The sequence below is a fragment of the Dendrobates tinctorius genome, unplaced genomic scaffold (assembly GCF_039654945.1).
Source record: "Dendrobates tinctorius isolate UK_male_01 unplaced genomic scaffold, ASM3965494v1 ptg000022l, whole genome shotgun sequence".
Taxonomy (NCBI): Eukaryota; Metazoa; Chordata; class Amphibia; order Anura; family Dendrobatidae; genus Dendrobates; species Dendrobates tinctorius.
The window spans coordinates 9,310,132-9,323,091 of NW_027361690.1; the positions used below are offsets into that span (position 1 = coordinate 9,310,132).

Genomic DNA, 12,960 nt, shown 5'->3' on the forward strand with positions numbered 1-12,960 from the left:
TACCTGGTTGTCAATTTTGATTTCTTGCAAAGTTTCATTCTCTTTAAGTGCTTCAACCAAAGCCAAAATGCCAGCACCGGTGACAAAATTAGACTCGATATTTAAACTCTTTAGAGTTCGGTTTACTTTCAGCATGTCCGCAAATGCCTATGGGAGCAAACAAAAAAGCATAACAATACATTAAGTCAGTAACGCATAGCCAAATTTGGGTAAAAGACCGGCGGCCCAATCCCAGAAAAGTGACTGCTTCCCACTGTTATACACACGTGGACAAAATTGTTGGTGCCTTTCTTCTGTTAAAGAAAAACCCACAATGGTCACTGAAACAACTTGAAACTGACAAAAATAATTTTCAATTTAAATTAACTGAATATTAACTAATGAGAATTAGACATTGCTTTTGAATTGTTGTCCAACAAAAAAAAAAAAAAAAGTTAAAAAAGAAAACCCGCCAAACTAATGAAATTGGCCTCGACAAAAAGGATGGCACCCTTAACTTGATATTTTGTTGTACAACCTTGCAATCAAATGATTTCTGTAACTGTAAATGAGACCACCAGTCTGCAGGTATTTTACCCCACTCCTCATGTGCAAACTGCTCCAGCTGTCACAGATTTGAAGATTGCCTTCTCCACACTGCACATTTCAGCTTTTTCTAGGGATGTTCAATAAGATTTAGATCAGGGCTCGTATAAGGCCACTTCAGAACAGTCCAATGCTGTGTTCTGGGTTATACTGTTGGAGGACCCATAAGCTGAACACCCAGCTGTTTGGAGAATGTCTTCTAGCCTTTCCCTTTAACATGTTTGTCTACAATTCTCTATCTAATCTCCTGAGACAACTCTCTCCTTAGCTTATTTTGGTCCACGTTCAGTGTGGTACACATAATGAAACAAACAGAACAGTGACTACTTTTCAACCTTCAAATAGGCAGACTGACTGATTGCAAGTTTGTAGACACATGTGATGCCAATTACAGGACATATCTTAGTTTCACATGTCCCTATGATCAAATTAATTTCAATCTTTTCTAGCGGTACCATCATTTTTGTCCAGGCCATTTTTATTAGGTTTTTAATTCTGTTGAAATTTAAAAAAAAATTAAATTGAAAATTTACTTTTGTCAGTTTTAAGTTATTTCAATGACTGTCGCTTCAGTGACATAGTATGCACCTTCAGTGCATTCAGGGTCAAGACCTCTTCTCTGTCAGAACTGGCAGCTTACGCGGAGAAGCAAAGATGGTAGAAAACACAGACTTCTTGTGACACTTACTACTGCGACTGGATCATTGCTTCTGGTTGCTGCAATGCTGAACGCTTTCACATGGGTATTTGCCTCCAGAGCCCTCGCAAATTCTTTCAAGGTGGGAATTGGGATATTCTATAAGGAACAAAACATACAAAGCTTGGTACATAATACTTTGTGGTCATAAGTATAGGATCGATTCTGCAGCAGTATTAAGCACAGTTAAATAAGTCACGAGACAGACATCATAGTAGATCGCTGCCCATATCTCACTTCTATGTCAATATTTGGGTAATATACCAAAGAGAACAGGTTGCTTTAAAAAGGTTGTTAGATTACATTTTTTATATTACCCACTGTTCCCAACCGGTAAAAATGGGGGAGCCAGTAACATGGTGCAAGGTGCTCCACATTTATATAGGAAGTACCCTAATGATATTCCGTACACTACTTTCCCTCCGGACGTTAGTCCACCAGTGTTCATAATGTAAGCAGTGCCATGCTCTTTGGGGGCTGGCTCAACCCTCCCCGGACTACTGAGCATTTGTGGCATTTACAGTGGGTATCTAGTATAGCAGTACTGAAGCAGGCAAAAAGCTGAAAAAGTTTTAAAAAATATTTTAAAAAGTGTAAAATTATAAAATTTCAAATCACCCCCCTTTTGACCCACTTAAAATAAAACAAAAAATAAAAAATACACGTTTGGTATCGCTGCGTTCAGAAATGTCAAATCAAAATACGGTATAAAGTAAATGAATCTGATCGGTAAACGGCGTAATTAGAAAAAAAACAGCAGAATTAATTTTTGGTCAATACAACATTGCAATAAACTGCAATAACAGTCAAAACATCGAATCTACCCCAAAATGGTATCAAAAACATCAACTTGGCGCATAAAACTCACTCAGCCAGCCCCAGATCCCGAGAAATGGATTGAGCCTATTTTTTCCTTACAAACTTTAGATTTTTGTTCACCATTTAAATAAAAAAAAAAAAACAAAAAAAAAAACCTATACATGTTCGCGAACTCATAATGACCCATAGAATCATAATGGTAGGTCAGACTTAACATTTTGTGAACACGGTAAAAAAAAACAAAAAAAAACACGCAATTGTGGAAATTTTTTTTTTTTTTTAATTTTATTCAATGCACTTGGAATTTTTTTTCCTGTTTTCCAGTACACAGAATTTACACAGATATGACAGTGGAAAATGTTTATATGTACTGGATATTATTCCTACATAAATGTTAGCAGATGTAATTGTATCTATAATAAATCCATCTTCAAGTTTAATTCTTTCATTTATATTGTACAAGCATGGCAGAGGTGCAAGTATTCATTAAAAAAACGGGGGAATATTAAAATCCTAACGCATTTGTTCTAAACTCTTAAATACCTCCTGAACTAATATTTATCTGAATATATGCCCTTGTCCCCCAAGTTTGCACAGTTCCGGTAGGAGTGGATCACACCATATAGGAGTGAAGTTGGTATTAAAAACTGTACGACGTAGTTCTTTCCCTCTGTCCCAAAGCTCACATATTAAAGAGTGGATATTGTTTTTCCCTTTTTTTGTATAGATTTTCCATGCCTCTAGTATAGACACTGGAGACAGCCATTTTGTATTTTGGAAAATCAAACGTCCATTTATCCCCAAACTATCTGAAGATAGAACCATGAAGATGATGTAGCTGAGGGGCCCTGAATTATACCATGGGAACTTTTTAAATACCGTAATTTCTTGGAAAGTCAGACAACCCCTGTAAAGAAGTGAATGCAAACATGGGAACATAGATGTAATCCACATGTTTTTGTTGTACTGGTTGGACTTGAATTTATGTCCCTAATACAGCTAACCTACAGTGCTGACCACCATAGCTCCTCCTGGGCTGTATAGTACAGGCGTAGCCAGCATTAGCTTGGAGCTGCCTGGACTGGACAAGACGAGTAGAGCACTGATCACGTGTTTCTCATTTGTACCTTTTTACACAGACTGTGCTCACACAGCACTATGTTTTACACTAGCCATTTACTAGAAACTAGACACTGGTTTTCTAGCAATGCCAAGTATAAGCTTCAGGTAGGACAGCTTGTTTCAAATGGCTGGGCTGTGGCCATGTCCACGTCGGACCACAAACACTTTTCTACAAGTCCTTCAAAATGAAGCTTGTGATATTTTTTCCATCCCAATAGACATATTAAGACAAATGTAATCGTTAAAACTGAGCACATTATAGTCTATTGGCAATCAATAGAGAAAATGTTGGCACTGCACCGGGCTACATCGATCAGGCTTCCTTCAGACTTGGACTGGGATAAAACACACAACTTTGGACAGTGAACCTTTAGCCTTACCTTTATATTATTGAGGTTCACTTCAACCAAGCGGGGATCATTGCTCTTTATTCTCTTCAGGCTCTCCTCTACGTTGGTCGGGTTTGGTGGCTCATCCAACACTGGTCTGATTGGCTCTGCTTTTACTACATCTATAAAATAAGCCGTAAATATTGATAAAATAATAGGCAAATACTACAAAACATTTACACATAACTTTATTTAGAACTGTCCATTAATGGCTTTGGATCTTGGAAAAACTGGTTTCTGTACCAGATCACACTTTCTACATTCATGTCATTTAGAAACCAGTTTTTCTTCTTGACAAAACATAAATCCTGACAACCTCCCTACATCCCAAAAAACATTACCCATATGATTTCATAAAATTAAATTACTGTAAAAAGTTAAAACCACACTTCAGTACTAAAGGGGTTTTCTAGGATATAGAACTTTATACCTCTGATCACAGCTGCGTATTCACGCTGTCTTTTGACAGCGTGGGAACCGTGGCTCTCTGACCGGCGGGGATGATTTCACCGCAGATGAGAAGCGGTGTTTGCCATGTTGTCATGCACATGACAGCGCGACGAACATCAGGTGTTTGGGCAGCCGAACCCAAACAGTAACACGGACTTCCTGGTGAAGTCCATGTTCAGTATCCGTGCCCGAACAGAAGGTGTTTGGTACGGACGCCGAACTCTACTGTCAGGTTCGCCCATCTTTAAGAAATATTTATTCGCCCTGGCATAAAAAGAATAATGAATTTCAAAACAAAAAAGGCACAAAACACAAAGCTAGACAAAACATAAGCGCAGTGATGAATTGGGGCCTATATCTTATCTTTTGCGCTCCTTTCAACTAATTTATGACTACATGAAAGTTGAGCTGAAGTTTGTGGTCTCTGTTAACGCATTCTTCAGCCAGGGCAGACAGTGCAATGGTGAGGCTATAGAGGGCAAGCCAAGAAAAATTATAATCAGACCCAATGGCAAAAACTGATTTTTCAAAAATACATGCACCTAAGAAAAACAAAAAAATGTTGCCTCTGAATAAGTCCCTATCCTTTAAGTTGTGAAATGTTTTAGTATAGAGGAAATAATGAATGAATTTGAACTCTCATCAGAACAAAATCCCATAGTTCTTAGTAAATATTCCAGGGGACCACCATAATCTTATTCCAGCACTTTACAAATTGATTTTAAACAGCTAAAAACAATTTTTAGCAATAACCTTAATTATTTTGGGGGTGAGATTTCATTTTTGATAAGTACATGTCACAGGGCACATGGACAGAGATTTCCTAATGATTTTTAGGCGCCGTTACATCATTCATACATAGATACTCACTGGGAAATCCTTGGCTATCAAACCCATTACTAGTGCTGTTTGGATAAATGCCCGGCATTCCCAAAATGGCTAAAAGGAAAAGAAAAAAAATGGTTAATTATATTTTTTATCAATATACGGTAATCTCTGCATATCACTACTAAAATTATCCAAACTGGTTAGGAACTCTATGAACATACGACAACCAATAACGCAGTATTTAAAGGGAACCTGATACATGCTGAACATTACTGGATGTAGGATGTCAGGCAGGCATGTATGACTCTGTGCTGCTATGTTTCACAGGAAAACACACTTTGAAAGCTGCGGTTTCTCTCCACCTGTTGCCCTTGATTGACAGGTCTCTCCCTGCTCCTCGTACATAGAGACCAGTCATTCCAGGGCAGTGGGCTAGAAGAAGCTGCTGAGGACTGGCCTGTAAAAATAGTCTCCAGCATGGTTCTGCAGTTTTTAAAGGATGTTTTTCTCTGAAATGCCACAGAGTAGAATCAAGCATACATAGCCAAGATCATACAAGCAGTGTCTCATACAAGCAGCTTGTGGATCAGGCGGCATGTATCAGCTGTCACGTTGACTTTAACCAAAGCTAAAAGTTGCCGTATACACAATGGTCACAAATTTAATTATTTAATTATAACCAGCAAATAAATATGTATCATCACAAATATGGGGAGTACAAAGAAAAATGTATGATGCATATAGTGAAACATGTTGGAGGCAGTGGCTTTATATGGGGCTGCATGAGTATGGGCATGAGTGCTGCCGATGTACTCCTCATATTTGCGACGCCATAGAGTTTTGAAGCCATCAGTTCCAAAAACATTTGATCTTGATCTCATCACTCCAGAGTATAGAATCACCCAGTAGTCTTTATATTTTCCAGTATGGGCCCTGACAAATTGTAGGCAGTCTTTTTTTTTGTGCATGGGCTTTCAGAACGGTTTCCTTTGTAGAGGACACGCATGCATGCCATTCCTCTGCAGTGTAAGCCGTATTGTGTCACGGGAAACACAGACCCCAACTTGCATGTCTATTTCCTCCAACCCTTGTTATCAGAAGTTGCTCCTGTTTAGGTGTTAACTTCCGCGGTCGGTCCGAACGTCTTTGCGAGAAGATTGCAGTTACACCTTTCTTAAATTTGTGTGTCAATTTTGCTACAGCATTCTGACTTGGCTTTGGCGATTTTCTTGTAGCCTTCACCTTTCTTGTGTAGAGAAATTATTTTCTCTCTCAGATCTCCTGATATTTCTCTTCCATGTGGTGCCACTGCTGACAGCATGACATGTCTGCTGGACACCTGTTGCTAAATTCGTGTTTATTACAATTCTGTAGTCCTAACTTTAGCTCTTCTCCCAATAGTTTCATTGGGGTGTAGTCATTTTTCCAACATGGTCGTGAATAAATATTGTGGGTGCAAACTGACAAATTTTGCTTACAATCAAAGGTCCACACTTGTGGGAGTATTTTGTAGTATGGCATCACATACAATATGTTGATTCTGAAAGGAAACTTAAGATTTCTGACAAATTTGTTAGGGTATACTCATTTATGCTGAGCACTGTACACACACGCAGAGCTGGAGGCAATAGAGATTCTCCCTGTGTTACTCCCGGTCAGTATATGACTATAGGCTTAAGCTGGGCGTACACATTAGATAGCTGTCGGCAGATCGGTAGTTTGGCCAACCGCTATTTCTTGGCTTGGTCGTGCATTTCTGTGTTTTGTTTGAAACATGGATTTTTGTGAGTACTCACCGTAAAATCCTTTTCTCCGAGACGCTCATTGGGGGACACAGAGACTGTGGGTGTGTGCTACTGCCGTCTGGAGGCCGATACTAAGTATACAAAAAAACAAGTTAGCTCCTCCTCCACCGCATACACCCTCGCCCCGATAGCGGGCGGAAACCAGTTTAGTGCAAAAGCAGTAGGAGAAGCTGAAAGCGAATTAGCCTTACCGCAGAAAAGCATATGTCTGAAAAAAGGACCACCCTACGATAAAGAATTATACCAATTAAAATAAACAAAAGCCAACTGGCTATTAGGGTGGGTGCTGTGTCCCCCAATGAGCGTCTCGGAGAAAAGGATTTTACGGTGAGTACTCACAAAAATCCATGTTTCTCCTTTGTCTCATTGGGGGACACAGACTGTGGGACGTCCCAAAGCAGTCCCTGGGTGGGAGCAACTCATCAATCCACACCGCATGCCTACCTGTTCAAAGGTGTGCCACCGCTGCCTGGAGAATTTTCCTACCCAGGCTCGCATCCGCCGAAGCCTGAGTATGCACATTGTAATGCTTAGAGAACGTGTGCAGGGTTGACCATGTTGCCGCCTTGCATACCTGCTCTGCCGAAGCCTGATGCCGAAGCGCCCAAGAGGCGCCCACTGCCCGAGTCGAGTGCGCCCTTATTCCAGATGGAACCGGCGCGCCTCTAATACGGTAAGCCTCTTGAATAGTAAGGCGAATCCATCTGGCTATAGTCGACCGTGAGGCTGCGAGCCCCTTCCTGCGCCCTTCGGGGATCACAAACAACGAGTCTGTCTGGCGAAAAGGTGCTGTCCTCGACACATACCTCCTGAGGGCCCTTACTAGGTCCAGCATGTGGAGTGCCTTCTCTACTCTGTGTACTGGGACTGGACAAAACGATGTCCTCATTAATATGGAACGAGGACACAACCTTCGGCAGGAACGGCGGAGGTGGTCTCAAGACTACCTTATCCTTAAAAAAGGTCAGAAACGGCGCTCTACAGGATAGGGCTGCCAATTCCGAGACCCGCCTAACAGAGGTTATAGCTACCAAAAACACAACCTTCCTGGTAAGGTATGGCGATCCGACTTCCTGCAATGGCTCAAAAGGAGCTTCCTGCAGGACACCCAGAACCAGATTAAGGTCCCAGGCGTCTAAGGGAGCTCTAAAGGGGGGCACTAAATGCAAGACCCCCTGAATGAATGTCTTGACCTGCATATTGCTAGTGATCTTTCGCTGGAACAAGACAGACAAGGCCGAGATCCGTCTCCTCAGGGAACTCGGGGCCAAACCTGCGTCTAGGCCTGACTGCAGAAAAGCCAGCATGTTGGGAACCGAGAAGGACAGAGGCGCAACCCCGTGCTCTCGACACCAGAGAAAGAAAACCTTCCAAGTACTATGATAGATCCTCGCCGAGGCCGGCTTCCGGGCGCTAACCATCGTAGCCACCACTTCACGCCCAAACCCCGCCTGGGTCAGAATCCAGGATTCAACGGCCATGCCGTCAAACACAGGGCCCCTAAGTTCGGGTGGTAGATCGACCCCTGGGACAGTAAGTCTGGCCGTTCCGGTAGACGCCATGGCACGCCTGCGAGGAGCTATACTAACACTAAGCAAAAACTGGTTTCCGCCCGCTATCGGGGCGAGGGTGTATGCGGCGGAGGAGGAGCTAACTTGTTTTTTTGTATACTTAGTGTCGGCCTCTAGACGGCAGTAGCACACACCCACAGTCTCTGTGTCCCCCAATGAGACGAAGGAGAAAAAGTCTCTGCCAGACTCATCCGGCAGTGGTTTCTTCCACTAAACAAAATGAGCAAGTATTACATTTCTGTGAGCAGATCCTTCTCTCTCCCAATCATCACCAGGTGGGGTAGAATTGGAAGGCCCCATACACATTAGACGGTCGGCTGAGCCAGGTTTCTGCCAACTTTTATCCAACATGTATGCAGACCCCTAGACCGTGATTACTTGATTACCTCATGGTATGAAACATCGGGAGGATTTCTCAACATGTATCTGTGATAAAGTCATGTGAGCCTCAGGATATAGCGTTTTACTGTATGCCCATGCATAAAAGACCACAGTGTACTATGCCAATCCATGCAATGGAGGAAAAACAAGGAGGGCCAAACTAATATTACACACCCGATGAACGAGGCCTGAAGGATATGTATAGCTGTGAGAGGTTATTAAATCACAGACATTTCACAGTCATTGCTACCAGACATCCTTGCAATGCTTGCCCAAGTGAAAAAGGGCTTCCAATTTTGCAAAAATCATTTTACCATATCCTTTTTCATCAGAAACATGTTTCCATGTCAGCTATGGCACCAATTTACGGCTGGATAATTAATGCTTATTGTTATGGCTACCCTTCCAGTAGTAGTCAGTAAAGAGATGTTATAGATATGGCATACATTGTTATTGGCATGGCCTACTAACCAGCGAGGTCACTCAGCTCCACGTCAGTGGCACTGCTCAAAGCCTCTTCCAATTCCGGATCAAGAGTCATCTTCTCCTCTGCACGGAAATCTTTGGGCAGTTGCTTGGGGACGAAAGCTTTCCCTGCAATAAAAAGTAATACATTGAAAAGTCAGAATTCTGTGTTACCGTATATAGAAGTCAAATCCAATATTGCAATGACATTTTGGCATCATCTCTGACCAGAAGGTGGCGCTGTGGCCATTCTTGTTCTGCATTACCATCCTAATACCATAAGATGACGTTTGTGAGGACTTGCATCAGGACATGCAGCATAGATAACACATCCAATAAGCCACAGACTCTAAAATGCTGAGTAATTCTCTTTCACATCAGTGACTGTGCTCTGCAATGGCTGTACAGTTGGATTAGAAACATTTCAGGCTAATTTGATGCAAAACTGGTTCTACTTTAAAGAGGTTATCCAGGAACATTATATTTTTTTCTTACTATGGACCTAAAAACTAACAGGCAGATAGTTACTAACAGCGGTGTCGGCTCAGAGTGGTCACTGACGTCATCAGTGAAGCTCCTTTTTCCAGGCTGCTCTGTCGATGGGGTGTGCCTGCCGACGTCATGCTGATTGACAGTCACCTACCCGCAGTTAGACAAAGGGGAGCCAGTTGTCAATCAGCATGACCTCAGAAGTCAGACCCCATTAACGGAGCAGAGCAGATGAGAAGCTACTACTCATCATCCGAATTGCCGACAGGAGCGATCTATGACCACTCTGTGCTGGCACAGATCGGCACTTGTGTTAGGTTCTTAGGCCTGTAGTAAAAAAAAACAAAAAAAAAAAAAAACACAACATTGTATTGTCCTGGATAGCCCCCTTTAAAGTCTAAGTCCCAAGGAAATATGCTGGGGTACTAAAAGATCACTTAGGCTACTTTCACACATCAGGTTTTCGGCGTCAGGCGCAATCCGGCGTCGTGCCGGAATGCCGGATCCGGCAAATGTTTTGTAAAACCTGAAGTGCCGGATCCGGTTTTCTGCCGGATCCGTCTTGTTCTTGACAGACAAAACCGGATCCGTCTCATCCGGTTCATCCGTTTTTCTATCCGTTTTTCGACGGATTACGCCGGATCCGGTTTTTAAAATTGACCCTTGTGGCCTTCCGAACGGGATTGGCTACTGGAAAACTAGATATAGCATGTTCCTACAGCCCTTCTTTGACAGGTTGTAGAGGAGAAAGTGCAGGTTGGAGAGAAGAGCAAGTTACTGGCGAAGATGGATGTTGTCATTGGAAATATTACCACTAGAAGTTCTGTGACGGTTTCAGGGACAATTTTCCACTATACTTTATGTCAGCTCAAGGCAGAGTACACTGGGATGACAGAGTGTGAGAGATTTTTGCCCTAAACTTGTGTACCTTCTGGACCAACAGTATATACCTTTGCCAACCAAAGTTGGCTATCTTGTCATGGTCTTACTATTTTTAGCTTTAGGCCACAGGTGTGTACCTGGTTGTGTTTTATGCAAAGTATTTCACCTTTTAACAAAAGTTGTGTACATTGTTAGGAAATCACCAACAATAAACACAACTTTTTAGGTGAAATACTTTGCTTCAAACACAACCAGGAACACAACTGTGGCAAAAAGCTAAAATTTACCCACAGTTATACCTGGTTTTGAATACCTTTTTACCTTTGAAATACCCTGTATTTAACCTTTTTTTAAAACATAGTTCGCCGCAGAAAGAAATGACAGACAACCATTGTGAAACCATAATTTAACTTTTATTTAAATTTTTTTTTTTTTTGTAAAATGTTTTTAAAGTGCAAAAAACTTTTTTAATAAAGGTTTTAAACCCAATGGGCATTTTTATTACAAAAAACACACATTACAATTCTGTGTACTGTGGGGTGGAAATACTGCTGGAGGGGCTGCGGGACACTTCGACACTGGGTGTGTGGAGAGAGGACTGGGATCGTGGTGGGGAAGGAACAGTTAGAGGTGAAGGTGTGGAAAAAACTACAGAATGGGTGGACATGTGGGAAGCAGAAGAGGTGGTGGGCGGTGGAGTGGAGGGTTGGGCAGGGACTGTAGGAGCAGATGATGTTGATGGAAAGTGGTACGGGGAAGGAGTTTGGTACGGGGAAGGAGTTTGGTACGGGGAAGGAGTTTGGTACGGGGAAGGAGTTTGGTACGGGGAAGGAGTTTGGTACGGGGAAGGAGTTTGGTACGGGGAAGGAGTTTGGTACGGGGAAGGAGTTTGGTACGGGGAAGGAGTTTGGTACGGGGAAGGAGTTTGGTACGGGGAAGGAGTTTGGTACGGGGAAGGAGTTTGGTACGGGGAAGGAGTTTGGTACGGGGAAGGAGTTTGGTACGGGGAAGGAGTTTGGTACGGGGAAGGAGTTTGGTACGGGGAAGGAGTTTGGTACGGGGAAGGAGTTTGGTACGGGGAAGGAGTTTGGTACGGGGAAGGAGTTTGGTACGGGGAAGGAGTTTGGTACGGGGAAGGAGTTTGGTACGGGGAAGGAGTTTGGTACGGGGAAGGAGTTTGGTACGGGGAAGGAGTTTGGTACGGGGAAGGAGTTTGGTACGGGGAAGGAGTTTGGTACGGGGAAGGAGTTTGGTACGGGGAAGGAGTTTGGTACGGGGAAGGAGTTTGGTACGGGGAAGGAGTTTGGTACGGGGAAGGAGTTTGGTACGGGGAAGGAGTTTGGTACGGGGAAGGAGTTTGGTACGGGGAAGGCGTTTGGTACGGGGAAGGCGTTTGGTACGGGGAAGGCGTTTGGTACGGGGAAGGCGTTTGGTACGGGGAAGGCGTTTGGTACGGGGAAGGCGTTTGGTACGGGGAAGGAGTTTGGTACGGGGAAGGAGTTTGGTACGGGGAAGGAGTTTGGTACGGGGAAGGAGTTTGGTACGGGGAAGGAGTTTGGTACGGGGAAGGAGTTTGGTACGGGGAAGGAGTTTGGTACGGGGAAGGAGTTTGGTACGGGGCAGGTTGCTGGAAGTGGGGAGATGACTGGTACTGGGGAGGTTGCTGGTACTGGGCAGGTTGCTGGTATGTAGTAGGAGGGGGAGGATGGAAAGTGGCTGGAGGGGGTGCAGATGTAATAGGAGGGGGAGGATGGAAAGTGGCTGGAGGGGGTGCAGGTGGAGGAACTACAGTGGTGGGAGGTGGAGGTTGGGAGGTAACCTGCTGTGGAGCACCGTGGCACGAATGCATTACATGCATCTGCTGGGTAGGAGATAGTGTTGCCATGCGCTCCACAACAGACCTGAAAAAGGTGTGGTTTGGCGAAGATCTTGCTTCTGAATGCATGGTTTGCAGAAGTGTCTTCACCTCCAGAATGCTGGAGTTGATCTGCTGAAAGCCTGCGGAGATTTGCTCTGACAAGACTTTGAGACAGTTCTGGAAAGATGCATTCAGATGCAATAACTCTTGCGCATAACTCTTTTCCTGACCCCTCTGCCGCTGCCGCCCAGTACCCGCAGGTGTACTAGAGGCGGCAGGGGCAGAAGGGTGGGGTAAAGGGAAAGCGATCTCCTCACCAGCAGCTTCATGTAATGTAGGCGGCCACGATGCTCCTGTGCTGGTGGATGGGACAGATGGGTCGAATGTGTGGGAAGGCTGGGAAGGTGCAGATGTACCGGGGCGGTCGAAGTGTCCCTCGGTGCCGGTCTCCTCAGGGATCGCCTCAGAAGGGTCCAATCGTGCAGGCTCCCGAGTGCTGCTCACCGTGCTGTGGAATAAAGAGAAAAAAAAACAATTAAAATACTGACATGGTATGGCCCTGGCTGAAAAAAAAAAGTTACATCTAACATTTTTTTTCACATGTGGTGTATTTACCTTC

General features: G+C 43.7%; 1 protein-coding gene across 1 annotated transcript in view; it reads right to left on the bottom strand.

Moving 5' to 3' along the window:
* The window catches only part of LOC141084037 (tropomodulin-3-like), an 81,230-nt gene that overhangs the window by 13,278 nt on the left and 54,992 nt on the right, over positions 1 to 12,960 (bottom strand). Inside the window, exons 4-8 of the mRNA XM_073568424.1 lie at positions 9,119 to 9,241; positions 4,933 to 5,001; positions 3,604 to 3,734; positions 1,274 to 1,381; positions 4 to 147 (exon numbers count right to left, since the gene is read on the bottom strand). Coding sequence (XP_073424525.1) covers positions 4 to 147; positions 1,274 to 1,381; positions 3,604 to 3,734; positions 4,933 to 5,001; positions 9,119 to 9,241 — 575 coding nt within the window. The remainder of the gene's footprint in view (positions 1 to 3; positions 148 to 1,273; positions 1,382 to 3,603; positions 3,735 to 4,932; positions 5,002 to 9,118; positions 9,242 to 12,960) is intronic.